Source organism: Monosiga brevicollis, genomic scaffold (genome assembly GCF_000002865.3).
Source record: "Monosiga brevicollis MX1 MONBRscaffold_31 genomic scaffold, whole genome shotgun sequence".
NCBI lineage: Eukaryota > Choanoflagellata > Craspedida > Salpingoecidae > Monosiga > Monosiga brevicollis.
The window spans coordinates 192,022-217,196 of NW_001865068.1; the positions used below are offsets into that span (position 1 = coordinate 192,022).

At 54.1% G+C, this 25,175-nt stretch overlaps 5 protein-coding genes across 5 annotated transcripts; 3 read left to right on the top strand and 2 right to left on the bottom strand.

Moving 5' to 3' along the window:
* Positions 1–612: 612 nt before the first annotated feature.
* MONBRDRAFT_34165 (uncharacterized protein) lies at positions 613–5,985 on the top strand (the record flags this gene model as incomplete). The annotated part of the gene is made up of 15 exons (XM_001749469.1): positions 613–703; positions 757–2,027; positions 2,145–2,239; positions 2,340–3,015; positions 3,104–3,166; positions 3,252–3,355; positions 3,447–3,567; positions 3,721–3,783; positions 3,895–3,952; positions 4,015–4,081; positions 4,226–4,282; positions 4,374–4,468; positions 4,715–4,788; positions 5,107–5,217; positions 5,263–5,985. The coding sequence occupies 15 exons, from the start codon at positions 613–615 to the stop codon at positions 5,983–5,985; spliced, it is 3,669 nt and encodes a 1,222-aa protein (XP_001749521.1).
* A 436-nt stretch (positions 5,986–6,421) lies between these two features.
* MONBRDRAFT_34166 (uncharacterized protein) lies at positions 6,422–9,367 on the bottom strand (the record flags this gene model as incomplete). Its single annotated transcript, XM_001749537.1, has 7 exons — positions 8,305–9,367; positions 7,870–8,135; positions 7,616–7,746; positions 7,409–7,567; positions 7,212–7,321; positions 6,614–6,708; positions 6,422–6,500 (listed from the first exon to the last, which is right to left on the bottom strand). Exons 1-7 carry the CDS (start codon positions 9,280–9,282, stop codon positions 6,422–6,424), a joined length of 1,818 nt encoding a protein of 605 aa, XP_001749589.1. The 5' UTR covers positions 9,283–9,367.
* Positions 9,307–11,609, top strand: MONBRDRAFT_29053 (uncharacterized protein; the record flags this gene model as incomplete). Its single annotated transcript, XM_001749470.1, has 8 exons — positions 9,307–9,618; positions 9,881–9,905; positions 10,161–10,240; positions 10,527–10,613; positions 10,756–10,920; positions 10,974–11,025; positions 11,154–11,212; positions 11,328–11,609. 8 exons carry the CDS (start codon positions 9,307–9,309, stop codon positions 11,607–11,609), a joined length of 1,062 nt encoding a protein of 353 aa, XP_001749522.1.
* Positions 11,610–13,656: 2,047 nt separating this feature from the next.
* Positions 13,657–15,642, top strand: MONBRDRAFT_11683 (uncharacterized protein; the record flags this gene model as incomplete). Its single annotated transcript, XM_001749471.1, has 6 exons — positions 13,657–13,725; positions 13,932–14,009; positions 14,090–14,227; positions 14,352–14,420; positions 14,718–14,827; positions 15,495–15,642. The coding sequence occupies 6 exons, from the start codon at positions 13,657–13,659 to the stop codon at positions 15,640–15,642; spliced, it is 612 nt and encodes a 203-aa protein (XP_001749523.1).
* A 168-nt stretch (positions 15,643–15,810) lies between these two features.
* On the bottom strand, positions 15,811–22,002 carry MONBRDRAFT_34168 (uncharacterized protein; the record flags this gene model as incomplete). The annotated part of the gene is made up of 18 exons (XM_001749538.1): positions 21,524–22,002; positions 21,307–21,396; positions 21,082–21,216; positions 20,638–20,926; positions 20,107–20,546; positions 19,146–19,371; positions 18,930–19,021; positions 18,662–18,826; positions 18,369–18,503; positions 18,216–18,301; positions 17,907–18,039; positions 17,689–17,795; positions 17,535–17,598; positions 17,162–17,289; positions 16,576–17,038; positions 16,303–16,354; positions 16,051–16,223; positions 15,811–15,972 (listed from the first exon to the last, which is right to left on the bottom strand). The coding sequence occupies exons 4-18, from the start codon at positions 20,690–20,692 to the stop codon at positions 15,811–15,813; spliced, it is 2,481 nt and encodes an 826-aa protein (XP_001749590.1). The 5' UTR covers positions 20,693–20,926; positions 21,082–21,216; positions 21,307–21,396; positions 21,524–22,002.
* Positions 22,003–25,175: the final 3,173 nt, after the last annotated feature.

The window sequence follows — 25,175 nt, forward strand, 5'->3', positions numbered from 1 at the left end:
CTTAACATGTCAATTCTTGCCGGGACCATGCGTCACTCCCCCTGCCACACCCACCACTCCTTCCTTTCACTCGGGACCCTCCTGCTTGACTCTTTGAACATGACCAGTTCTGTTGTGTCATGACTACCGATCCCTCTGACGCGCCTCCTGAGGTCCTCTTGTCTGTGTGTATGTGCGCGCGCGCTCTCACACGCACGCACACACACACACACTCTCTCTTCTCTCTCTGTCTGTTTGTCTGTTTGTCTGTTTGTCTGTTTGTCTGTTTGTCTGTTTGTTAGTCAGTCAGTCTGTCTGTCTGTCAGTCTCTCTTGTCTCTGTCCCTCTCTCTGTCTTCTGTGTCTGTGTCTTCTGTTTATTTATTACTTTCTCGCAATCTGTCTCTCTCTTTTCACACACTTTTTGTCAAAGGATCACACACACACACACACACACACACACACACACACACACACACACACACACACACACACACACACACACACTTACACACACATAAAACACGAAACACACACAGAGCGGGAGTCGGGGGCGGGATTTCAGGAGGGGCGGGGTGCCTCTGTCTTTGGCTGAAGCGTGGCTGGATTCTTGTCGGCACGGGGTTGGGAGTGTATGTGTGTGCAGCTCTTGCTGTGGTGCTTTGGCTGTCTCGCTGCCAGACTGCAGCGATGGCGGCCTGGCGACGCGCCCCCGCCGCTCAAGGGTACATTCTAGGTCGATTACGACTGCCCGTCGCGCTTCTGCTGCTACTGGCAGGATGTCAGATGCGTGCGGCTCGGGGCCATGGATGTCCAGCCATCGTCCCTGGCTTTGGCGATCTGTCCTGCCCCAGCTTGCCGGAATCGCCCAGCGACGGCTTTTGCCAGCTCTCCTGTGCGTTCAATCCTCAAGACCCGTACAACGTGTTTGTCAACGCGACCTGCCAGCCGGATGGGACCTGGGCACTGGACAGCGACTGTCGACCATACCTCGCCAACGTTTGCACTTATTACGCGGACCCAAGTCATCTCAACTGTAACATGAACAAGCTTGAGCTCTCCTTTCCCCGCGGCACGCCGAGAGACTGGACCAAGCTCTATCTGCGAGCAAACGATCCCATGCTCCTGGACTTGACGAGCAACAACCTGATCACCACGGACACCCAGCTGACGTTCAACCTCAATGGCTTGAATCCCTTGACCATCGAGAGCAATCTCCTCAATACACGGGTGGTTGAACTTTCGCTGCGCAACTTGCCAAGTGATAGCATCCCTGATGTCAGGTCCACATCCTTGATACACCTCACCGTGGCCCCAAACAGCGGCACCCTGGATCCAGAGAGGTTCCTCTATACCATACCCAATGTGAAGAGTTTGACGATAGATGTGCGTGATGCTAGCATCTTGCCCCTGGACACTTCGCGCGGCAACTTGGCCAATGTCGACTTTTTGGGCTTTTACACCCAGAACATGACTGAATACTTGGCCGCAGACTTTGCCTCGGTGTGGAGGCCCCAAGAAATGGATGCCTTCATCACATCAACCAACAGTGGGACTATTATTACCCGGGCATTCTTGCCACAAAAACAAAGTCTTCATTATTTTCGGGCCGCTGTCAACGGCCCGGTCTACGTGGACCTAGAAGCCCTGCCTCGTGCCATTAATCACACCCGGCTGAGGGAGATCAGCTTTGAGCTTTCCAAGGCAGCCTTTCGGGAACGCATTGTTTTATTGACCAACTCTGGCACCAACTGCACCATCACCTACGAGAGTGCTATCCGCACCGATCCTTACATCTCGTGCCATTGTGGTGGCACGCCCCAGTTCCACGACGTACCCCACTGTCCTTACGTCCCGCCCTTCTCGTGTCCCACAGCGGGTGATCGGACAATCTTGGCGACTCAAATCTGTGACGGGGTGCCGGATTGCATCAATGGCGCCGACGAAGCCGAATGCTTTGCTGTTGTCAACTTTATCCTACCAGATGCCGCCACTCAGCAAATCCCCCCAGCCTGCACCAGTCTGAGCGTCACTGTGAATGCTGGGCGGGTAAGTTCTTTCTGTGGCTTGAACCCACAACCGCCCGCTCTGACTTATGCAAAGCTGGCTCAGGCATTTCCTCACCAAACCGCCCACACCTGTTGCCCCTTCTTTACCATTCACCAGTTGACCTCAAACTACATCAGCGGGTGCGGTACCTACCGCGGCATGATTCGCGGGCGCGATATGATTGAAATGAACGGTCTCGGCAATACCATTCAGTAGGTCTCGTCCGTCACTTGTGCCATGATTTGCTCAAGAGTTTGCCGTTCGCCTTTTGTGTTTGAGCTTTGCTCATGCATGATTCTGCCACCAACGTAGAATTCTGGCCAACGAAACCTCAGGCTGGTGCTTGTACCGAATTCGTGTCGCATACACCTTTCGGACTGAAGCCGTTGGGGACACAATTGATGTGACAGGCGTGGCTTATCTTTCCGAGGGCAGCGTGGCCTTTCTCAATATTACCAATCCTGGTGATGAGTCGCGTCCAAGCATGCCATCCGCTGACGAATTCAGCGCCCGTTGGGCTGCTGCGGTGCGCGAGTTTGAGGCAACAACGACATTGCCCACCACAATCCCCCCACTGACGACCAACGCTGTAAACAGCGTCACTCACAGCTCTGCCGATGGCGTGGCTATTATCGTGGTCGCCGCGGTGGCGGGCGCGCTTGTGCTCGTATTTCTCTTGGTTATCCTTGTGTGTCGCCACCGCCGACGCACCGGCTTGGTCATGAGTGCAGATAAGCTGCGTGCTCAGTGGGATATGCTGCTCACCAGCCTGCCCCATTCTGATATGCGCAATGCGCTGTTCCTCATTCATTTGTACGTTTGCGCATGCCCCACCTTCAAACCAAGCTTGCAAGCCGCCAATGTGTTCACTCTAGACTGTAGCTTACACATCCCGTGTCGACATCATACCTTTGTGTGGATGCCTTCTAGGCGCGATGTCCAGTTGGGCGAAGAGCTAGGAAGCGGTAACTTTGGGCGCGTTTTACACGTATGTGTGGCGCACCAAGTGACCCGATGCTTGCTCCACTAGCCCGCTTGCTCATTGAAATGCCATGGAATCACGCAACATCTTATAGGGACTCTGGTCTCAAGACAAGGGCAGTGCCATACCAGTTGCCATCAAATTTATCACGACCGCGGTGCGTTGCGTTGCTGACACCGACGACCAAAAGTGAGCAAACTGCGCATTGGCTCACATCTAATGGTATACCCTTCGCTTTGCAGGATGGGATGGATTGGCGTTCGCAACTGCTCAAAGAGGCCGTGGCAATGAATACGATTGGGCAGCATCCGCACGTCATTCAGCTCCATGGCTTGCTCATGACACCGTGGGTGGCCCGTCGTGCGCATCTGACAACAGCAAGCAGTCTTGTCTTCGTTTGAGTCATGTCGCTTCTGGGCGGTGGCTCTGCTACCTAGGTTTGAGGATGAAACCGTGGCATTTGTCATGGAGTTTGCTGCACACGGCGATCTGAGATCTTACTTGCAGCGAGAGGACGTGGAATTTGGAGTAGCCCATACTTTGCAAGCGGCGCACCAGGTCTTGTTTCATTGCTCACGTCTCCATATGTTGACGTGTGTGTGTGTGTGTGTGTGTGTGTGTGTGTGTGTGTGTGTGTGTCGTGCCCTGGCCCTTGCGTTTCTCAATGTTCAATCTCACATTTGCTCTGGATCCGTGCACGCATGCGCACAGGTGGCGCTTGCACTGGGATTCATCAGCAAACAAGGCCTAGTTCACCGCGATGTGGCGGCTCGTGTACGCCAGCCTTGCCCTTCTTGCATGTCATGCGCATGTATATGCCACATAGTACTACCCTTCTATCGACGGGCAGGGAGGGCGCTCATTTGTCACTGTGCTCGCTCGTAGAATGTGCTCGTATTTGAGGACCAACCAACCATGCTGGTCAAGCTGACAGATTTTGGCTGTATGTCCTTGCCCTGATCCTTGGCTTTGGTGCAAAAAAAATCATCTCATGTCGATAAACAGTGGCCCGCGTTCTGTCACAGCATCAGGAGTATTATCGTAGCGCTCAAGACGACAGTCTGCCGTTCCGGTAAGCGTGGCACAGGCTCCAACGCACGGGTTTACGAGGCTGGCAACGGGCGCATCTCACTTGATTTGATGTCATGGCATGGTCGGGTCGACCGTGTGTGTGTGTGTGTGTGTGTGTGTGCGCGTACTTGACGTGCATATGCAGGTGGATGGCCCCGGAGGCAATAACACAGCGTCGTTTCTCGGAAAAATCAGATGTCTGGTTCGTCTGCTTTCATCCTCTCCAAAGATCTGTCAAAGCCAGAATGCTGGGCTGCTCTTACTGATGGGGGTGGGCATCTTCTGACCGGCAGGAGTTTTGGCGTGTTGCTCTTTGAGCTCACAACCCGAGGTCGCGCGCCTTATGGGAATCAAAGCAACCCCGTGGTCCTGCAAAACATCGCACGAGGTAGGTTTGTTTTGGAGACACGAGTCGATGGCCTTGCGTATTCTTGCCCACTTGTGCGTATGCGTCGGTTGGTTGCGGATGCTGATGACATAATGCGGCCTCATTTCTCTCAGGGAAAACCTTACAGCTGCCTCCCAGCGCGCCTGTCTCGTTGCATTGGTATGCTAGCCACAGCCTGTCCTGTTATGCGAGGCGTTTACCAGAGAGTTTTTACTCAGGTCCTCATCCTGTTTGGGTACTGTCCAGGTTATGTGCTGAGATCTGGGTCTTTGAACCAGAGCAACGGCCAAGCTTTGAACAGATTGTCGAGCACCTGGGAGGTGAGCTGAGCTCAGAATCGCAATTATGATGAACATGACATTGGATATCTCGTACATCTCGTATGGTTGTGAACTATTATTATGATGGACGTGTGGAGGTGGAATGCCAATCTAAAACTATTGCTTGATCGTTGTCGCCATCAGTCAAGTGTCGGCTCTGGCTCCGTGAGCTTGAATGCGAAAATCACCAGTCCTGAATCACCAGCCCTGCTTGGTTTGCTTTGTTTTTTTAATGACGATCAACAACAAAAAGCAAAAAAAAAAAAACAGAAAAAAAAAAAAAAAGAACGTGAGTCACATTCACTTTACACACAACAGGAAAGAATGGCTGCGACCACGATTCGATTCGCCAAGATGCACGGATTGGGTAACGACTTTGTGGTGGTGGACAGCGTGCGGCAGTCGTTGCCACCATTGGGATCCAGCTGGGTACAAGCCTTGGCTGACCGCCATATTGGGATCGGGTTTGATCAGTTGCTCGTGATCGAGCCGCCACCAGCCTCGGGGCCTGAGCTTCAGATTGATTTTGTGTATCGCATCTTCAACGCGGACGGCAGTGAGGTGGGCCAGTGCGGCAATGGCGCTCGGTGTCTGGCTGCATACGTCTATCGGTATCATCTGGCACAGGCGGGCGCACAGCTACGCGTGCGCACGCGCAACAGTGAACTGACCATGCATGGAACGCCCGATGGCGCAATCACCGTGAATATGGGTTGTCCCAAATTTGATCCTGCGCAAGTGCCACTCCTAGCGCCCGCACGCGCCGATGTGTACCACCTGGCGCTCGAGTCTGGTGCTACGATCTGCTGCGGTGCCGTGAGCATGGGGAATCCCCACCTGGTAACGCTTGTGGACGACGTTGGTACGGCACCTGTGCTGGAGCTGGGCCCTCAGCTCGAATCCCATGCGCGCTGCCCTGAACGGGCCAATGTGGGGTTTATGCAAATAGTTGATGCCCACTCAGTGCGGCTACGTGTTTTTGAGCGTGGCGCGGGTGAGACACGGGCATGTGGCAGCGGTGCTTGCGCTGCGGTGGCCGTGGGCATTGTCCAAGATCGGCTTTTGTCGCCGGTCACGGTATCCTTGCCTGGCGGTGTACTGGAGATTGCTTGGGCCGGTTTCGACGCGCCGCTCTACATGACGGGACCGGCCGCTCATGTTTTCGAGGGTCTTTTGCCATGGCCTGCTAACCCCTGATGGCGGTTGCATTCGGCCGATGCTTTGTTCCGTGCGATCTCGAGTTCACGCAGCAGGCGCAAGCGTGAGTAGCGCTACTGGCCCAGCCGGAGCCGGGACGAGAGAAGAAGAAGAAGAGGAAGACAATAAAAGCGAGAGCGACCATAGCAATAGACGAAGAGATAGAGAGTGATAGGAGAGAGAGAGAGAGCTTGAGAGATCGAGATCGAGAGAGGGATCAGAGCTATCAAGAGCAGGTTGAGATGCTGAACGCCGGTGAATGCGTTTTGACAATTGGAATTCGATCAGGCCAGCTGATGGAGAATTGAATAAAAAAAATGGTCCCACGCAGATCTGGGCGGTTGGTGAACAGCAATTAGTTTATGATACTCGGTCATCCTTTACGGCGCATGTTGTATTCGGCTCGTGTCCAAGCCCACCATAGCTATTTTCCGGGCTATAGGGACAATTGGTGCAGGGCAGCTTCCATGGTACGCAGCTGCTGCATGAAGCCACGATTTGGTTGTGCGACGGGCCTAAGCGAAACCAAATGCACGCAGGGTGTGACAAATCAACATCGGGCACAGCTGCAGCAGACAGAGCGGAGCAGAGTTGAATGTGGCTGCATGCCCGAGGAAACGAGGCCAACCTGCGCCGCTGTACTTCTCGAAGCACGTCGTCAACATTGAGTTTTTGTGTTGCCATCAGATAGCACATGACCAAGGTGGTCGACCGCGACTTGCCCTGGAAACCGATTTTTGGAAGGAGGTTGTGTGAGGCGAGGCGAAGAACCTCAGAGTTCAAAGAAAAAGCGAGAGGAACCAAAAGTCCCCAGGAACCTCTGAGTAAACATCTGTCGATTGAACGAGTACCTGAGCACAGTGAACAAGAACGGCCTGGCCGGCTCGGTGACACGCGTCAATTTGACGGAGGTGGGGCTCGATGACTGCCAATTCCAATGCCTGGGGGTGTGAACAAGGGGGCTCAGAATGAGAGCGCACCTAGGGATGGTGTTTAGTGCGGGGGGATGCCACACCTGCTCAGCGCTATCAACCCAAGATAGGATCGCTTGGGCGTTTTTTTCGCCTGTGGCGAGGAATTGCTCAACGTGGCGCTGGAATGGCGGAAAGAAGGCCCCCAAATCCTGTCAAACGTTGTGGCACCATGCAAGATACCAGGCCGAGTTTAGGTGGGGCGCGGGTGATTTGCATTGTGCAGGGGCTAGGCTCTCTGGGCAAGGATGATACCTTGGCCACGGTGACGACGAGGGTAATGTCGTGCCGGCTAAGCATGCTTTGGTTGACAGCACGCATTCCACCCAAGAAGAGGGGGCCAGGTGCATCGGAGGGCACCAAGCCTGCGTGCGTATGTTACGATGATTCAAGCGTCGGCGTCAGCACATGTTGCAGTGCATTATGTGATTGCCAAGGGGAAAAGGACTGACCGATGGGAATGGGTACGGCGCCATTCGCTTCCCAGGGAAGGATGGTGGAGATGGGTGCCATGTTCATGATCATTTCCAAAACATGCTCGCCAGCAACATTCTCAGGGCGGTGTTGATGAATCGGGATTTGACACTCTATGGGCGCTTTTAAATGAGAACCTGAATGCAAAATGGCGCAGGTGAGCAGCAGCAAACAGCCTCACTCACCACGGCACAGATTGGCCTTGATGGGATGGGGATCAAAGGCAGCGCAGGCATGCTCCACGGGGGTAAAGTTGATTTGATCGCGCCACGACATGATCGCAGTCCTGAGCGAGGCCAACCTCCTCACAAAGTCGCTGTAGTATTGACGGGCTGCAGACGAGTCAAGACAAGGCCCAGCCCGTCACGACAGGCAACCTGGATCCTGCCCAAACCCCGGGCCGTGGCGCCACGACAGTCGATCCATTCAATTTCCAAACTTGCTCAAAATTATATAAAAATGAGCAAGAGAGAGAGAGAGAGAGAGAGAGAGAGAGAGAGAGAGAGAGAGAGAGAGAGAGAGAGAGAGAGAGAGAGAGAGAGAGAGAGAGAGAGAGAGAGAGAGAGCGAGATGAATTGGTTTGGTCGGTTTGAGAAAGAGAAATAAAGAGAGAGAGAGAGAGAGGGATGTTGTCAGCGCCAAATTTGGAGTTTTTTTCAGTGTGTGTGTGTGTGTGTGTGTGAAAAGTGTGTAGGAGGAGGGATACTCGAGGTAGAGGGCGGGTGACAGAGAGGTGTGGGATGACTCGTCTCAATTGAAAGGTACACGGGAAAGCGACACTAGGTGGAGCTGGGCTCATGCCACCTTTGCGATTAGATATGGAAGGACGCAACGGCGAACACCGTTCTGGTTAGAGGGCTTCGAGAAATTGTACCTCTGCCATGTAGATTTGATATAGGGAAGAGGGGTTTTGGGCACAGGGATGCATTTCAGAGACTTTGACGCGGAGGGTCGAGACGGTCAAAGGCTCGGACCAGGTGGCGTTGAGGAGCTCCCAGGGCGCGAGCCCACCGACAATAGCGGGGCTTGGCGAGGTGATGGTGGAGTCGGCTATTGGAGTAAACTGATTACCAGTGGTAGCCTTGGCCTCGAGGGCCACCGTCTTGAGACGATAGGAGCAAACGGGAACCCAGATGCGCCAACCCAGGAGTTGCTTTGGTGTGGAGAAGGTGACGGTGAGGTACTGGGGTAAAGGCGAGTAGAGAGGGCCATTCATGTCAAAGGTTTTGCCCCTGCTCGCGTCTTCTGAGAGACCATCCACGGCATACTGGGTATTGCATAGGTCGTAAGACCCACAGGCATAGTACTGGCTGGTAGCAGAGGTGGTCCACGTTTGATCCGCATCCCCACCAGCCACCCAGCGAGCAACTGGTTGGCTGGGGGCGGCTGTGGTCGTGGGCAGCGCGAGTCCGGTTTCAAAGCGAATGGATGGGGCACAGAGGTAAATTTGTTCAAAACCACTTTTGATCCAAGGCCTTTGGCACCACGTTTCGGCGCTGGACGCATCAAGGCCGCCGTCACGCACTTGAGCCCCATCATGAATGGCGGTGGCCAGCAGCACCAGGGGACACGAAGACACCAGGGTGTCATGCTGCTTCTGAAGCACACAGCCATTATCGACATTGCCCATCGTGGTGGCGTTGCCCATTGGGTTCAAGAGCCCCCGCGCGGTGGCCAGATCGCTCGCATTCCCGTCCCATCGAGCTGGGGCCCGCACAGGGCCTTTCAACACAAGTTCGCCCTCAAGAGCCCATATCGCCGAAGTACCGTCATCATCAGCCGCGTCCATTCCCATCAACATCCACCCCACCACCACCATCACCGTCACGTGCCACCCCCGCCGCTGGTACATCTCGCTCGATCAACAATCAATCAAATGCCGTCCACACACTCACTCCTTCATCCACTTTCCGGCTTGATATGTGAGTCCGAACCCCCACACATAAAATCACACGCCCAACACACACACACACACACACACACACACACTCTCTCTCTCTCTCTCTGTCTCTGTCTCTTCTGTCTCTCTCTCTCTCTGTCTCTCTCTGTCTGTCTCTCTCTGTCTGTCTGTCTCTGTCTGTCTGTCTGTCTGTCTGTCTGTCTGTCTGTCTGTCTGTCTGTCTCTCTCTCTCTCTCTCAGAGAGATCTCACACACACACAATTTATGACATGCTGCAAGACACTGAATGTCAGAAAAACAAACAGAGTTGAATGATAAGACTTACAGTACTGTAGTTAATGTCGAAAATTAGAGGAATAATGTAGTAAACATAATGTTTAAGCTTGTAGTTTGTGATGTAATATTTAAACTTTAAGAGGGAGAGAGAGGCAGTTTTAAGCTCGATCAAACGCACGCGAGGTCGTGGTCGTGGTCGTCGTGGTCGTCACCTCGTCGTCGGTTCTCTTGGCTTTTGGACACTGGTGTGGGTACGGCATCGAGGCAGGCATAGGCCAGTAAGATGAGCTGTGACAGCGGTACGTTCGTCAGCACTTGCTGCTTTTCAAGGATTCCGATGGTGCTGCGACACCTTTGTGCGTTGGGCCGGCCCCGCCCCTCACGTCAGGGGCGAATCGTGGATAGAGCGTGCCTTTTTACAAGAGTACCAATTGGATCATGGCGTTCAGTTTCCGCCCGGCGGGTTTGGACAGGTCCTGGGGTGAGCTGGCACTCCAAACTTTGCGTGTGAAACTTGTCGCGATTGCACCCGGTCACATGGCTTCTCATGCCAGCATCGATCGACGAACCCGCTTGTAGCTGCACGCGTCTTGCTGACAGTCAAGCGGCCGTGGTTAAGAAGGTGCCTTTCAAGGTATGCCAACGACCTGAATTGCCCCCTTCGGATTTGGGTTTGTCTTGTTGACCGAGCAAGATCGACGTGTGCCCTGCTCACGTTTGGCTTTGCAGTCGGCTCAAGAGCATCTGACCGCCTACGCAGCCTGCGACGAGTCACCCTGGAAGGAGTTTCGCCGAGAGCGTGACATTCTGTTGCAGCTCAAAGGCAACGATCTCTTTTGCCAGGCAAGCCGGAACATCAGATACGGCATGGCTCCCAAACTTCCCCACAATCTCGCTTACACCCCGCTCCCAACCCATAGATGTATGCCATTTACTGGAGCGATGATCGCTCGAAACAAGATGACATGTATATTGTGATGCACCGCTACCGAACCGATCTCTTTGACGTAAGCGCGACACCTGCATCGTCATAGCCCTTGCATTTGAGCATAGGTGCAGGGAAGAGCGAGCACAATACCAACCGTTCTCTCCTTGATGCTTGCTGATGGTGCCTCGTTCTGCTCTCTGACCCATCATGTCGAGACACAGGTGGCCATGCCCGGTTCCAGCAATTACCGTGATCTGACGGTCCAAGAGCTGCAGCTGGTGGCGCGCCGCACGATCATGGCCGTGGCCCAGCTGCATAGCTTTGACATTATTCATCGGGACATCAAGCTCGAAAACGTGTGTCGCGTTCCCATCGACCCCCCGACCGTATGCCAGCCTTGGGTTTCAAATGCCTCACGCATTGGTGCCCATGGGTGCAGGTTTTCTTGGACGATCCGACCGACATGAACACCTCGGCCCTGGGCGATTTTGGTATGACGCCAACCTTTTGCGTCTGATATCCTATCACACTCTTGTCAAATGATCGCTCAGCCACTTCAGGGCACAGTGCATCGGCATATACAACCGTGATACCTCACACACTGGTCGCATTGGCACAGGCTGTGCACGCGTCCTACCTCCGTCAACGGATGAGGTCACTTCCAAAATTGGGACCAAGGTTTGTGGCCGGCTTTGACCACCCTCTTTCTGATGGGCGGCGTCGCTGGTTTATCCTCCTCCCCACGTTTCTCCGCATCACGAGGCATGGCTGTGCATCATCCCCGATTTGCTAGACATTCTGGGCCCCCGAAATGCTGCTGGGCAACGGTCATTATGGCCAGGCCGTGGATATCTGGTCGCTGGGCTGCTTTCTGTACACGCTTCATGTCAAGCAGTACCCGTTTGGCGTTGACCGCCATCCCCGCTTCGCTCGCAATGTGGCCTCGGCTACGTGGACCCGTTCAGTCATTGCAGATGACCACCTTCGACACTTGCTGGAAGCTTGCTTCCAACTGGATCCTGAAGCCCGTCCTTCCGCCGAGGACATGCTCAAGCATTCGTACTTTGCCCAATAGAAAACACGCCCCCCCGGCCTCCCCCCTCGTTGCCTCTCCGATCGAGCCTGCGAAGGAAGTGAGAAACATTTACTCCCTGGCCGCCAAGCCAGAATTTGAATAGATGAAACACCTAAAACCCACGCCCTTCAATATACATTTTGTACAACACAAAAAGTGTGAGAAACAGCCCACTTCACTTAAACCAATGTGTGATAAGCGTCACACTGAGCCAGACTACAAGTGTGACTTAATACACTCTTTTCTTCACCTCATTTTTCTCTCTCTCTCTCTCGCTCTCGCTCTCTGTCGGTACGTACGAAACCTTCTGGGGCCGGCGGGGGGGTCGCTCGACTGTTGCTGGTCTTGGTCTTGGGCTTGGTCTTGGGCTTGGTCTTGGGCTTGGGCTTGGGCTTGGGCTTGGGCTTGGGTCTGGGGTTTGGATGGCGCAGGGCGGCGGGTGCATGCACTACAGTCAGCAGTTGGGGATGGGGATGTGAATGCAATCTTGCGCGGATGCGCGCGTTTGTGTATCGTCAAGACAGGGCTTGATTGGATCGCTTTTGGTGGGCGCCAGCCTCATCTTGTGGACGTGTGCCCTCTCCTTCTCTAGCACCAGTCGCCATGGGTTTTGCTCAGACACTGTACCAGACGGTCTTCCGTCGCAACTCGACCACGCTCGTCTTTATCGCGAGCGGTGTCTTCGTCTTTGAGCGTATCTTCAACCCCGTCACCGACGGCTATTTCTTCAAGCGCAACGCTGGCGTACGTGTCTCGCAAACGGCGTGCAACCAAACAGACTTGTGTGCTGGTCGACACCAGCCAGCACTCGGCCTGCTAGTGCATCTCGTCGTCTGATTGACATGGCATGGCCAAAGCATCGCATCCTATCTCATCACTGCCACGTGCCTGCCCACCCTCCTTTTGCCCTTTTTTTCGGATTGAGTAGAAGCTCTACTCAGACCTGCCCTGCGCCAAGGCCGAGGCTGACTCGGCATAAAGTGTGACTCCTCTGGCAGCGCTCTAAGCATGCTAGCTTCCCTTTTCCCAACGTCCCATGATAGGGCTGGCGAGCTTGGTATCGCCTGCGGCGCACCAACCTCCTAGCTATACTCCAACCTGCCTCAGTGGGCCATGTTGACCCGCTAACAGCCTTTCTCCATCCCTCTTCACCTCAGATGATTTCTGAGCATGTGCAGGGGATGATCCTTATCCTCTTGGTATTTGTTTTTTTTGGCGTGAAAATACAAAAAAAATCAACACAAAAAGCCCATCCGCCCTTGGTCTCTTTGCTCTCTTTGCTCTCTTTGCCCAGTGCCAGGGAAATAGCGACCTCCTTCAGGCTGACCAGTCAATGCACGTCCATGCCGGCGAGCTAGATGGCAAGCCTCCAGCCAGGATCCTTTGAGTCTGCACACCTGATTCTTGCCATCCTACTTGGTACTACAGCCGCGCGACACACACAGTTGAACGAGTAGTCATCGGCTGGCCAAACAACAGAGTCAAGGGAAGAGACAATTCGCACCCCTGTGTCCTGACACTTGTGCCAAGTTACAACTACAGCCCTCAAAGAGGAATAACCGAGTTGGTCAAATCGATGAACTCCCGAGACTCTCCCATCCCTGCCTGTGGGCTCACAGATTTCTCTGTCTGTTCCCGTCTCCATGCGCGCGCCCGTGTGAAAGCTCCTTTGTGTCCGTCCATGTCGTCGTCGGCCCTCTCCGGCTGCCGCTGACCCTATTCCCGAATCGTAACGAATTGTTGAAATCGTTTCTTGTGTGTGTGTGTGTGTGTGTGCGGTGTGTGTGTGTGTGTTCATTTTTTTTTTTCAATTTTGTTTCAATTTTTTTTTTCTCTCTCTCTCTCTCTCTCTTCTGTGTGTGTGTGTGTGTGTTCGAGTCGACGGGGTCAGTGCGGCGGCAGTGTGTGGCGTGGGCGTGGGAGGGGGGGGGGAAAGGGGGGCGTTGGATGTGACACTGGTGGTGGGATGGCTCATGGTGGCTTTTACGATGGGGCTTAGAAGCACGGACGGACAGACTGGGTTCTGACGCCACCAGCAACTGGAGCCATGTCGCTCAAGCTGACGCTGCTCTCGCTTCGCGAGGACTGCAGCAACTTTGACGAGGTCGTCGAGAAGGTGCTCAAGCTCATTCCTACCGACATTGACCAAGCCCGCATCCTCGAGGCATGTTTCTTCTGAAGCTCGGTTGTTGCGCCTGCCCCATTCGCAACGGCGGTTCACTCTCCGCACACACACACACACACACTCTCTGTACTCATGGACGGACACACCCTAATCCAATGATGTCTTCGCACTTGCGCCATCAAATCTATCTCTATCAGACCTTGGCCAGCACTCTCATTCAGGCCAACATCGACAAGCACAATCTGGCCACGGGCCTTATTGACCTGTGCGGCGCGGTGAGTGCGTGGGTGCTTCACTTCCTGCACCCGCGTCGTCTCCCCCACCCCCACGCAAGACCTCACTCCTTCCGGTCCAGGTTGCACGTAAGAAAGGCTGGCAGGAAGCCATCGTGGAGCCCCTGCTGCGCAATTTGCAATCGGCTGTCCGTCACTTCCAAGGCCAGCGCCAAAAAAAGCCCACCGATTACTTTGCCGTCGTCAACCTCTACAGTGTGGTCAGTGGAGCCTTAAAACCCTATCCTTCCTGCCCCTCCGCCCCGGCCATCATATGCATGCCCATGCTGGAAAATGCCTTGTCTTGGTCCCTCATTCCATTGGCATGATCTTTGTGCTCCCTAGTTTTATACGACGGTGCAAAAGGGCGATGAGTTTATGCATACGCTCCTTGAGAGTCTACTCAAGGACAAGGTAGGACCAAGTCTATTGGCCATGCGAATCAAACTTAGGAATGGGGAAAGGGGCAGGGGTGATGGTGATGGTCGTGCGCATCGAGGGAGAAGTGGAAGGTGTGAGCAGGGATGAGATATAGAGGTGAACAGCAACAGCAACAGCAACAGCAACAGCAACAGCAACAGCAACAGCAACAGCAACAGCAACAGCAACAGCAACAGCAATAATAACAACAACAATAACAACAGCACCAAGTGCTCAGTGCCGCGTGCAAAGTCTTTGCTCACCACACCGCCAATCACTCTACACTCTTAGGACAATGAGCATCTGCTGTCAACAACTGTCAACCTGGTCAAGCCCATCATTCAATGGAAACCTGCTTTTAATGACATCGTCGAGCGCATCGAGGCAGATGCAGCCATGCGGTGAGCCGGCGTGCAATCCACTTTCGCACCCTGCTGTGTCGACTTTTTGTCGAGATTTGCTCTGGCATGTCACCCGGGGCGCTGCAGGTTCTCGCAGCAGGGTTATGTCAATTGACCGAGCGCTCACGTCTGATAGGGCAAGCGGCTTCAACGCCGACGCCGCCGAGTTCCTTCCAGCAGCAGCAGGAGGCAGTGGTTATGTTGCCCCCTTCAACCCCCAAGCCTCAGCCTTTGTTCCTGGTTCTTGGAGCAACGCAACAGCCCCCGCCTCGGTCCGTTGTGCTTCATGCTCGTGTGTTTATCCAATTTTGCCCGGACGTGTTTCTGTGACCACACCTTCCACTCTTGCCCTTCCCTCACCGATCAACCACATTCCCTCCCTTTGCGCTTCAACAACGCGATTCACGTTGTCCCTTCACTCCATTCAGTCTGGAGCAGCTTCGCGAGCCATCCCCCGTATGTTCCATTCCTGATGTTTTGTAGCCCGTGTTGTTGCTTCGAACCTTCGCCGCTCATCCTTTCCATCATCCTGGCTTAGTTGTGGACCCCACTACCATCAGCACGGGCCCCTCCATGTTTGAGTGCGTCCCGTGCTCACCAGTTCTTCTGCCACACTTTGCTCAGCTTCTGCTATGGAACACAACTCACTCACCACCACCTTGTGCAGCGAATACGACACGGCAGATGATGCGGCTACACAGAGCAAGTTTCTTGACCAACTATTGCAAGAGACAGCGGGGATGAATGATGCCGAGGCCAACGACTACATGGAGGCCAAAATGGCTCAATTGGGCTTGACTGACGATCTTCCCTAGACCCGCGGCGCTCCCAACTGACCTACATCCCATAATCATTCTTTTTGTCTTTCGTTCGCTCTTTGTCATGTTGATGGCCATAGTTTTAATTGTATATCGTGCCAGAATAATAGGGGGCAGCAGTGCCAGGACCTTGGATGTGTCTCAGAAACTGTGGCCAATTGCAAATTACAAAAGATAGGCTTGGCGTGTGCTGCTCGCTGCTGCATTGAGCACCGAGTCGCTGGGGTCCACGCTCACGGGAATGTTGACAGTCGCACAAGCCAAGCCTTGCGCACAGGCTTGTACCACAATCGGTGGCTGACTAGACGGTGCAGACATGGGTATCACCTAAGAAATGATGAAGTGAGACAGACATGAGGAGCAAAACATTGCTGGCAAGCATAGCGCGACGACAATACGCCTCACCCGGGTGCGTCGGTTGCTGTCCACGTCAACAAACTCAAGTAGATCGCGATCGCCCACAGCAACCGTTGTCACTTGCACAATGCCACGCATCAGGCCGTGGAAGGCGCTGCGCCAAGTGGCTTGATTAGGTTCATGGCAACGTGGATCACCGTTCCCGACAGCCAGCACCCGACCTGCGACATCCAAGAAAGAAATTCTGAGTTGACGAGAAAACCAATACATGCTGACAAAACGAAGGCCTCAGTCACGAACCGGGTCCCGATAGGATAGCAAGTGTCACGTTGTTCGAGGCCGTGGGCACGACCTGCATCATGAAGTTTATCGAGAAAGCCGGGTGAGAGGCGCAGTGGCTAAAGATGTGGTCAGTGCAGGCCACCACGAATTGGACTACCTGGCCTTGAGCATCAACGACTTCCACGCGCAACAGCGCTGCATCCTAGGACGAAGCCACGGGAGTCAAGGCAGCCAATTTGCACCTGCCCAAGCCTGCCAGAGCATTCTCACAGTGGGATGGCAAGCGCGCACCTGGCCATCGGCGTAAAGGGCCTTGCCAGTGCCAGTGACAGGGCTGGGGGCGTCAAGGGACACTCGCAGGCCCGTGGGGGCACCGGGCTTGAGGCGCGAGTACGAGGCAACACCTTGGCCAGCCTTGTCGAGAGCTACCACGGTCAGGTTGTGACTCACAGCCGCCGACACCGAGCCAAAGCCATAGAACGGTATGTCAATCGTCTCAGTGAAATTGCCGTCGACGTAGACGGCCACCTTTTCGGTGTTGGCGTACACATTGAAGACGTGTGTTTCAGCCTGATCACTAAGGCAGTTGCCAGCTTGAAGTGACAAGATTTGGCCTGAAGATGAGTTGAGTGTCCATTGTTGATTGCTGGCATCGGAACAGCTCCAGAGTCCAACGTTTGGTCCTGTTTGATCGTAGACATCGAGGCACTTGCCATTGCTTCGTGCCACAAACATCTTGGTCGTGGCATTGTAGCTTTAGAAGGAGTCACGGAAAGAGACACCAGAGCAGATGCGGATGCATGCAGTCACATGAGGGAGCGGACCATGATCAAGCAGCAAGGTCAAGTTCGGGCGATTGGATCTTTGTTTTGCCGACCTGAAGAGGTCATTCTCGGTGCACACACGCAAAGGTAGCGGGTAACAACCCGAGCTGTTGTCACATGTGCCACCGATGCACAAGCCCGTATCTCGATTGCGCAGCTGGCCGTTTGTAAAATCAAACGTCTACCCAAGGCAAGATGTAATGAGGGCTATGCTTTGAATGAGACAACCACCCGTGGGCTGGAAATTTGGAAGGGGTGGCTAGTGAGCTGAGGCTCACTTGGGTGCTGCCAGCAATGCATGGAAGAACGACAGCGGCGTGGGGCATTGGTGGCTGCTCTCGTAAATCTTGCACAATATACGCCTGAGGACAGTCCATACGATGAGTCACCGATTCCATATGGGGCCACAACCAGGGCACGGCAGACCTGGTTCGATGCGCCCACGGGCGGCCGATCGGCCGAGGACTCTGAGATATTGCCAAGCCACCAACTACGATACCAATATGCTGCAGCTTTGCTGAAACCTGGCATTGTGCACGGTGCCAGATAGTTGAGATATGCACCACTCACAAATACTGACCGGGTGAGATCGGGAGGGTGCTTACCACTCAAATCATAAGAGCCAAAGGAGCTGCTTTTGTGGGGCCAACCGTTGTCTGCTGGCTCGCCGTAATAGTCGAGAGCAGTCTATGAAACGCAAGGTTTTGCATGCCAGGTTGCAACTCAGCCCGCGGTTGTACTTTCCAATTCTTAAAACTGGGGACGCAGCCTTCCCGGGCCACCCTGCCAGCTACTAACCCAGACCATTTGGCCCACGATCCAGTCGGGCGCTTCTGTCCAGTTGGTCTGTGAGGACACGCAGGGTGCATTGAAGTTGGACAGTGTGGCAATGGTGTCGTTTTCAACCAGTTCACCACGCATAGTTGTGCAGCTGCAGGGCCGCACATAAAGTCGTGTGCAGCGCGCGTGGGGGGCGGATTTCCAAGTGTGGCGGCAAAGTAGCCAGACACAGAAACAAGGCGCGGGTCATCCAACGGAATGACTAGTGAGCAAACAGTATGTCGATTTGGTTTGTGCAGGCGTAACTGCTGCCATTGCGGGTGGTACCTGCAGCATTCGGAGGCATAGGATGGTCGATTGGGAAACTGGGTGTGCAACTGATCAAACTTTCCGTAGTCTTGATGGGAAAACCCCTGGTGATCAAGACAAGTGGTGAAGGAAGACGCCACTTATGCAGTCAGCAACGCGTCCATAACACACCTGAACATCGAGCAAATTGGACAAAAGATCGCCAAACGTAAACATGTTGGCCAACACGGCTCGCGATCCATCGTAATAATAGGTGATGTTGCGAAAACCAGGACCGCCAGTCTCCAAGTCACCCTCACAGCCAACCTGAAGAGTGTGCATGGACGTGTGAAGTTGTCAAGAAAGCAGCGTCGGCCAATCATAGAAGCCGGGGTGAGTGGCGCCACAGCTCTTGGGGAGTAGTGGCTCGGTAGGTGTGTAGACTACAGCCCAGTGCCGGCTTGTGGCCGAGCGAGTTGGCTGACCTCGTTACAGAAGGACCAGATGATCACTGAAGCGTGGTTGCGATCGCGACGCACAAGGTCGCCCATGTTGGCCACATAAATGGAGCTGTTCGAAAACAGCCGGTTTTCATCCATGACCATGACCCCCAATCGATCCAAGATGTCGAGCAAAGCAGGAGCAGGGGGCTGTCAAGGCAAGGGGCATCATCAAGTACAAGGGCAACTTGAGAGTTGAACTAGGCAAATAAAAGGTTTTGGGTCGAAACGGCACAGGTGACATGGTACGGACGTTGTGGCTCATGCGCCAGCTGTTCCCGCCCAGGCCGCGCACAGCTTGAGCGCGAAATAAATTGATACGATCCAACACGGCCGTGCCGACACCTACACCAGCATATAAATACGGTAAGCATGAGAGGATGAGATCGGTTCTTTGTCTTTTCATATGCTCGTCTAGCATCTTTGCGGACGAAGCGGGGAGGGATGGGAGGCAGCATTTGTGACCCACCCTCAAAGTCATTGTGGTTGCAAAACCCTCGAGACTTGACGTGTGCATCGTTGAGGAACAAACCCTGGCTGGCTGTCCAGGTTGTTGAACGCATGCCCACGGTCACGTTGATGGCATCCACGGGTTCATCATTTACCACGACCGTTACGACCAGCGTGTACAGCCAGGGTCGGGCAACGCTCCATAGTTGGGCATTGGCCAGGTCTACAGTGCCACGAATCTCGACCTATCCGGTGTGATGAGGTTTGCAACCAGTTACGACTAGACACATATGGACACTTGGATACGAGTATCGAGGGAGGATATGAGACCAATCGGCTCGATTGGCCTACCATGTGACCAGATGCTAGCGCAGTGCTTCCAGTGGTATTATGGGCTACGCGAGAACCTGTATATCGTTCAGACCAGAGTAGCAAAGGTGGGATGAGGCGAGGCAAGATACGTGTATGCATTGCATTTAAGCTTGGCAGATGTGAACAATGACGACCTTGACTCCAAAGTTCGAGCACCAAAGAAGCTGCAACGGCGGTGGTTCTCCAATTTCGAACTTCAGCGCGCACATGGGTGATGGTATCTGCAACATCTCCATCGACAGGGCTGCGGCGGTTTCGATGAGCGTTGTCCGCAAGTTTACGTGAAGAACAGATTGGGAAAAAAAAAAAAAAAAGAAAGAAAGCAGGAAGGACAAGACATCCAATACTCAAAGCGCCCCGGCGCCCCGATGGTAGTTCAGGCCTTGGCAAGCTTCTTCTGTCTGTCTGAAATTGGCGACGCTTACGTTTGGCCGTGTCTGATGGGGGAAGTCAAATTAGCATAGGAGCCGATGCCATCAGGTTGGACGTGGACGTGGTCTGTTCGCGTCAAAAAAGCATGCCTGTAGATGCCTCCACCCTCGTACCACCTACACAGAGAGTTTGAATCAGGAAACGAGGTTTTTCATTGTACGTGGGTGCGCCCGTACACGGGCCAGCCCATATTGCGTGGGCTGCCACATGCGGAATTGACGTTGATTGAGGAAAGATATCATCACGGCCACGAACCAGCCGCTGCCTGTGGTGCCGTCAACGTAGACGGCCAGCAGGTTTGGGGCAGTTGTATTGCCGTAGCGCAAACTGCTGATGTTGTCAAGCCGAACGGCAAAGGAGGTATAGCCGCAATCATGGACATGTAGAAGCTGGCCGTTGAGAAACACGCCAGAAATTCGAAAAATGCCTTCAAAATAGATCCATATGGCGCTGCTTTGCCAATCTGCGGGGATAAAAAAGTGCTTGCGATACCATGACACGTTGCGCGGCAAATAGGAATGCCCTCCTGCGGGGTCATTGGGGTTGTAGGCTCCTTCGATGACAAAATCGTGCGGCAGATCCACCACGCGCCATGCGCTGTCGTCCAAAGACACGTCTACGGATTGAGTGCGCCAAGCCCCGGCAGACTTGAGCTGTACTGACTGTGGTGAAATTTAGCCAGAGCATATGTTGTCATGTGTACACACTGGCTCCGGCAGTTGGCACGGTGACGCTCCCGCTGACGTTGCGACCTTGCCCCATCCAGCCAGTGCTGCTCGGTCGACAATACTCTTCTTGACCAGTCCAGCATCCGGCACCCGTGGCCACTGCAGGGCTGTGCGAGGATGAGACAGCGCGCAGCACGCCAGCACAAAGATGCACATCCGGCCGGTCAGATCGCTCATTGGAAGCGAGGGAGGAGTGGTCACACAAAAGGTGACGCCTAGGAGGTTTGGAAAACTCACTCAAGCCACTGCCAGGTAGCGCAATTGGGATCTGAGCAGCAGGCATCACGACAGGCAGATGCAGATGTGTTTCCCTGCAGATACGTCGGCAACCAAAAAAACAAACGATGTGGGCCAGTGATTTGTCAAGCCAAAGCGGCGTCATCGGAGCCTGCCGACAGGTGTGGCAGCGGTAGCCAGTCGGACCTCAGCATTAGCCGTCAGGCCGATGCAATGAATGTCACTCTTGTTGTAAGGGAACGCATTTTGAGAGCAGGTGGCGCTCGTGCCAATGGGGCCGAGATAGTGGCGCCAGGCAAAGTCAAAGGGCACGATCGTGCGCTGTCAAAATCCAAACAGATCGACTGATGAGGCAAATCATCCATCTTCTATGGGTGTGCGACCAACAACAAGAGCGCCCCGAGGCCTCACCGAAGCATCAACCGCCGCTGCCCCAAGCACAATCACCGCACAGAGCGTCAAAGCAACCTGGAACCAGCCCTGTCCCACTTGCTGCTGCTGCTGAACACGAGCCATCACGATCGGATTCCATCAACAGTTACTTTTTTTCCTTTATTTTGCAAAACATCAACAAATCAAAAAATTCTAAAATTTAGACACACACACATTCTGACACACACAGACACACTGACACAGACAGACACACAAACACAGAGAGAGGAGAGAGAGAGAGAGAGAGAGGGAGTATGAGAGAGAGAGAGAGAGAGAGTTTGAGAGAGTTTGAGAGAGTTTGAGAGAGAGTTTGAGAGAGAGTTTGAGAGAGAGTTTGAGAGAGAGTTTGAGAGAGAGTTTGAGAGAGAGTTTGAGAGAGAGAGAGAGAGAGTTTGAGAGAGAGAGAGTTTGAGAGAGAGAGAGTTTGAGAGAGAGTTTGAGAGAGAGAGAGAGTTTGAGAGAGAGAGAGAGAGAGAGAGAGAGAGAGAGAGAGAGAGAGAGAGAGAGAGAGAGAGAGAGGGAGAGAGAGAGAGAGAGAGAGAGAGAGAGGGAGAGAGAGAGAGAGAGTTTGAGAGAGAGAGAGAGAGTTTGAGAGAGAGAGAGAGAGAGAGAGAGAGAGAGAGAGAGAGAGTGAGAGAGAGGAAATCAAACGACTTAGTGTTAGCGACTTGATCGCTTTGGAATGTGCGACAGTGTGGAGAACGAGGGCGCGTGACCTGGTTTGCGTGTGTGGACGATTCGGGACTTGTTTGTATTGTCTCAGCACAAATGACTGGTCGTGTTGTGTCTGGATGCCTGACGGAGTTTTCAAGTTCGCTTTCTTTCGAAAAAATACTGCCTCGATCAGGCAGCAGGTTTGTCTCATCTTGGTGGGCTCGAAACACCTTGACTGCTGTAAATCTGCAGACACAGAGCTTGGTCAACACTGAGCAACCCTAGCCCAGGCTCTAATGGAAACGCGATCGACCGCTTGGTCCAGAGTCAGGCACAGTGTCGAGCCGCTCCAGGGCAACGACAACAGCACGATGCCATGCCTCGACATTGCCCCGAAACGCCAGCTTGATCTCCTGCAACGCAAACACGCGCTGATCAGACCAAACCAAGGAGGGGGGCAGGCAAGTTGAAAAGGGGGCGGAGGCCAAATATATTTTCGAGCACGACTCACGCTGCTATAAAAACGGGCAAGAGTGGCCAGGAGACCGTCAACGGCATGGTGCCACCCGCCGAGAGAGGGAAGGGGCGGTTTGGTGGTGGCCAGCACCTGGCGCTTGGCGTTGAGGGTTTGTGCCTCCAGTCCTCCAGACTGCAGACTTCCTCCAGCACCTTGGGCCCACGGCTGCTTCTCGGCCGCCGCCAAGGCCGTGTACTGGTAGGAGACTTGCTCCAACAAGCGAGGGAGCTCGCGAGCCACAGCAGCAGACCTGTGGGACAAGCATTGACCATCGAAATGAGTCAGCGATCTCATCAAGGATGCAAGAGGGATGGCCCTATTTTTGTTGTAAAACTCGAGGAAAATCAAAAGAAAGGTGCAACAGCATCACCGATACGAACATGGCCTTATTGTCTTGCGCCAAGGTAACGACACGCTGGAGAATTTGAAGAGAAAGGATGGCTGGAAGTTGTTGACACAGAGACTGGTACATGGCAGCTCGATGCGGCGTAAACATCAAGACTTGCATGATAGTCCATCTGGGTGATTGTTTTCCAAGCACACATTTGTAATGAGACGCGACTTGACGTGCTCTCACGGAAAGAGTTATGTTTGAATCACAAGGTGTCGAGGCCAAATTCGAAGCTGAAAATTGCACTGGGAGGGATAGCCACAAAGATTGAGATAGGTTCTTCATACCGTTGTAACCATCCCCAGACTGCTCCACGGATCGTCCTGAGCCAGCGCAAGGGCCACGCGCGAAGTGGGCTTGCCTGGGCTCGCACATATGCATCATAAGCTATCCAGGGTCGGGGGGGGGGGAGGAATCGGATCAAACCCAAAACGTCACTGCTAGCACGGCGGCCTACCTTCTGAAGGTCGAGGAGATGGAAGGTACCGCCGGAAGGATCGCTACGATAAGGTTCTTTTGCAAAATACGCCACGAGATCTGGTACGCTGCCGAAGCGTCGGTGCTTTGTGTCTTCCATCAGCTCAAAGCCTATTTGCATGCAAGGCCGCGCCTGAGACTGAATGCACTGGCTATGCGCTGCTCGCTCTGCGCTTCCAATGCATGAAGGAGCCAACCAACGCGTGTCAGTAAGACCAGGGCACTCACAGTGGTCCTTGTGCACGATAGTCCCAATCCAGTGCGTGGCAGCATGAATGGCTTGGGTTGCACCTCCACTCGACCCGCCTCGTGCATCATGCACTACTGTCAGGCTGAAGCAATCGTTGCGGGGGTGCCGATGAACCACAAAGCTACCATCCTCCTACAGGATCAGAACAATATTCCAGCGTAAGACGGCGAAAAGCACACCGTGTTCGTTTCAAGCATGTCACCCGCACCTGATGACGCAGCATCTCAAAGGCATCGGCCACATCTAGCTTGGGCTGAAACCAAGCAGCTTCGATGCGCAGGGCCAGTTGTACACCGCGGGCCTGTGCATTCAGATCAAGTGGGGGTCCCAGGATTAAAATCAGCAATGGTAGTTTGACACAACCGCACGCGCCGACAAGTTGGGCAACTGCATTTGAGATCGCAAACCTGATCAAGCATGCTGCGGACGGCTCCGGGACGCGACACGTCTTGCAGCGAGCTGTCCGTTGTCTACATACATGTGGAGGTAAATTGAACAATGTTACGGGTGCGGCCACAGGTAGCGGGTGGCACATTAGCGTCTTGCCGATGAGTACCGACCGTGTGCATATGGGCGACACCGTGCTGCTGCCAGCCAACTCGTGGGGCAGCCACAGTTCGTGGAGTGGAAGGCCTGTGATAGACAAGACGGGTGTTTGTCATGAGAACCAAACCAAATCGACCAATAGAGCGGCTGATGGGCCGGCTTGGGCAAGGCCAGGCAAGAGGTACTTGCGTGGCAGAGGTGGTCAGAGGCCCGATGGACGGATCCACCTAATGCAGTTGTTGTTTCCTTATGAGTGCGGAAGAGGCTTGTCTTGATGCATGAGGTCGGCACGCTCCCCCATACCTGAGTGGCGTGCGTGAAGAGACGCTTCAAAAGCTGGTCCAAGAGGGCCGACCAAATGTCGGTGCGGCCAGCCAGGTTTTGAAACCACGAAGCCACGATGGCCGGGGCCTGGGCCGCATACAAAACCTGTACCAAGCTAGCCAGGGCGGTCGTGGTGACGCAGGCGTCTGCAGTGTGGCATGATTAAGCAGGGTGAGGCATCAAGGAAGCAAGATGAGCAAGGGCTCGAAAGGCAGCAGGTGCGCACCGTTGCTGTCCATGGCACTCTTAACGTCGGAGATGGAGGATAGGGTCAGAGCTGGTACTGGGGGCTGCTCGGGGCAAGAGAAACCAATTGGGCTTGAAGTGAGGAACGAAATAAAAGAGGAAGTAGGGCACGAGTGGCGGTTGGGTACCCACTTCAAGACAAAAGGCGAGGGCAAGCTGCCGGAGGATGTCAAGGTGAACAGCCACCCCCCCTAGGGCCAAGAAGAAGATCAAGCTGCCTGTCCAGGACAGAGAAATCAAGTCGTTGGCTAGAGTGGCGGACAGCAAGATCACTAGGGCAGCAAAGACGCCCACAGTGCCGAGCGCCATCTTGGCTTGCCGGCGATATGCTTCGGATACCACTGCCACAATTCTGTTCGTGTTACCATGCATGACGTGTTGGGAGCAGGAGGCATGAGGCTGGGCGACGATGGGGTACTCGGGCGATAGGAAGTACGTCAGCC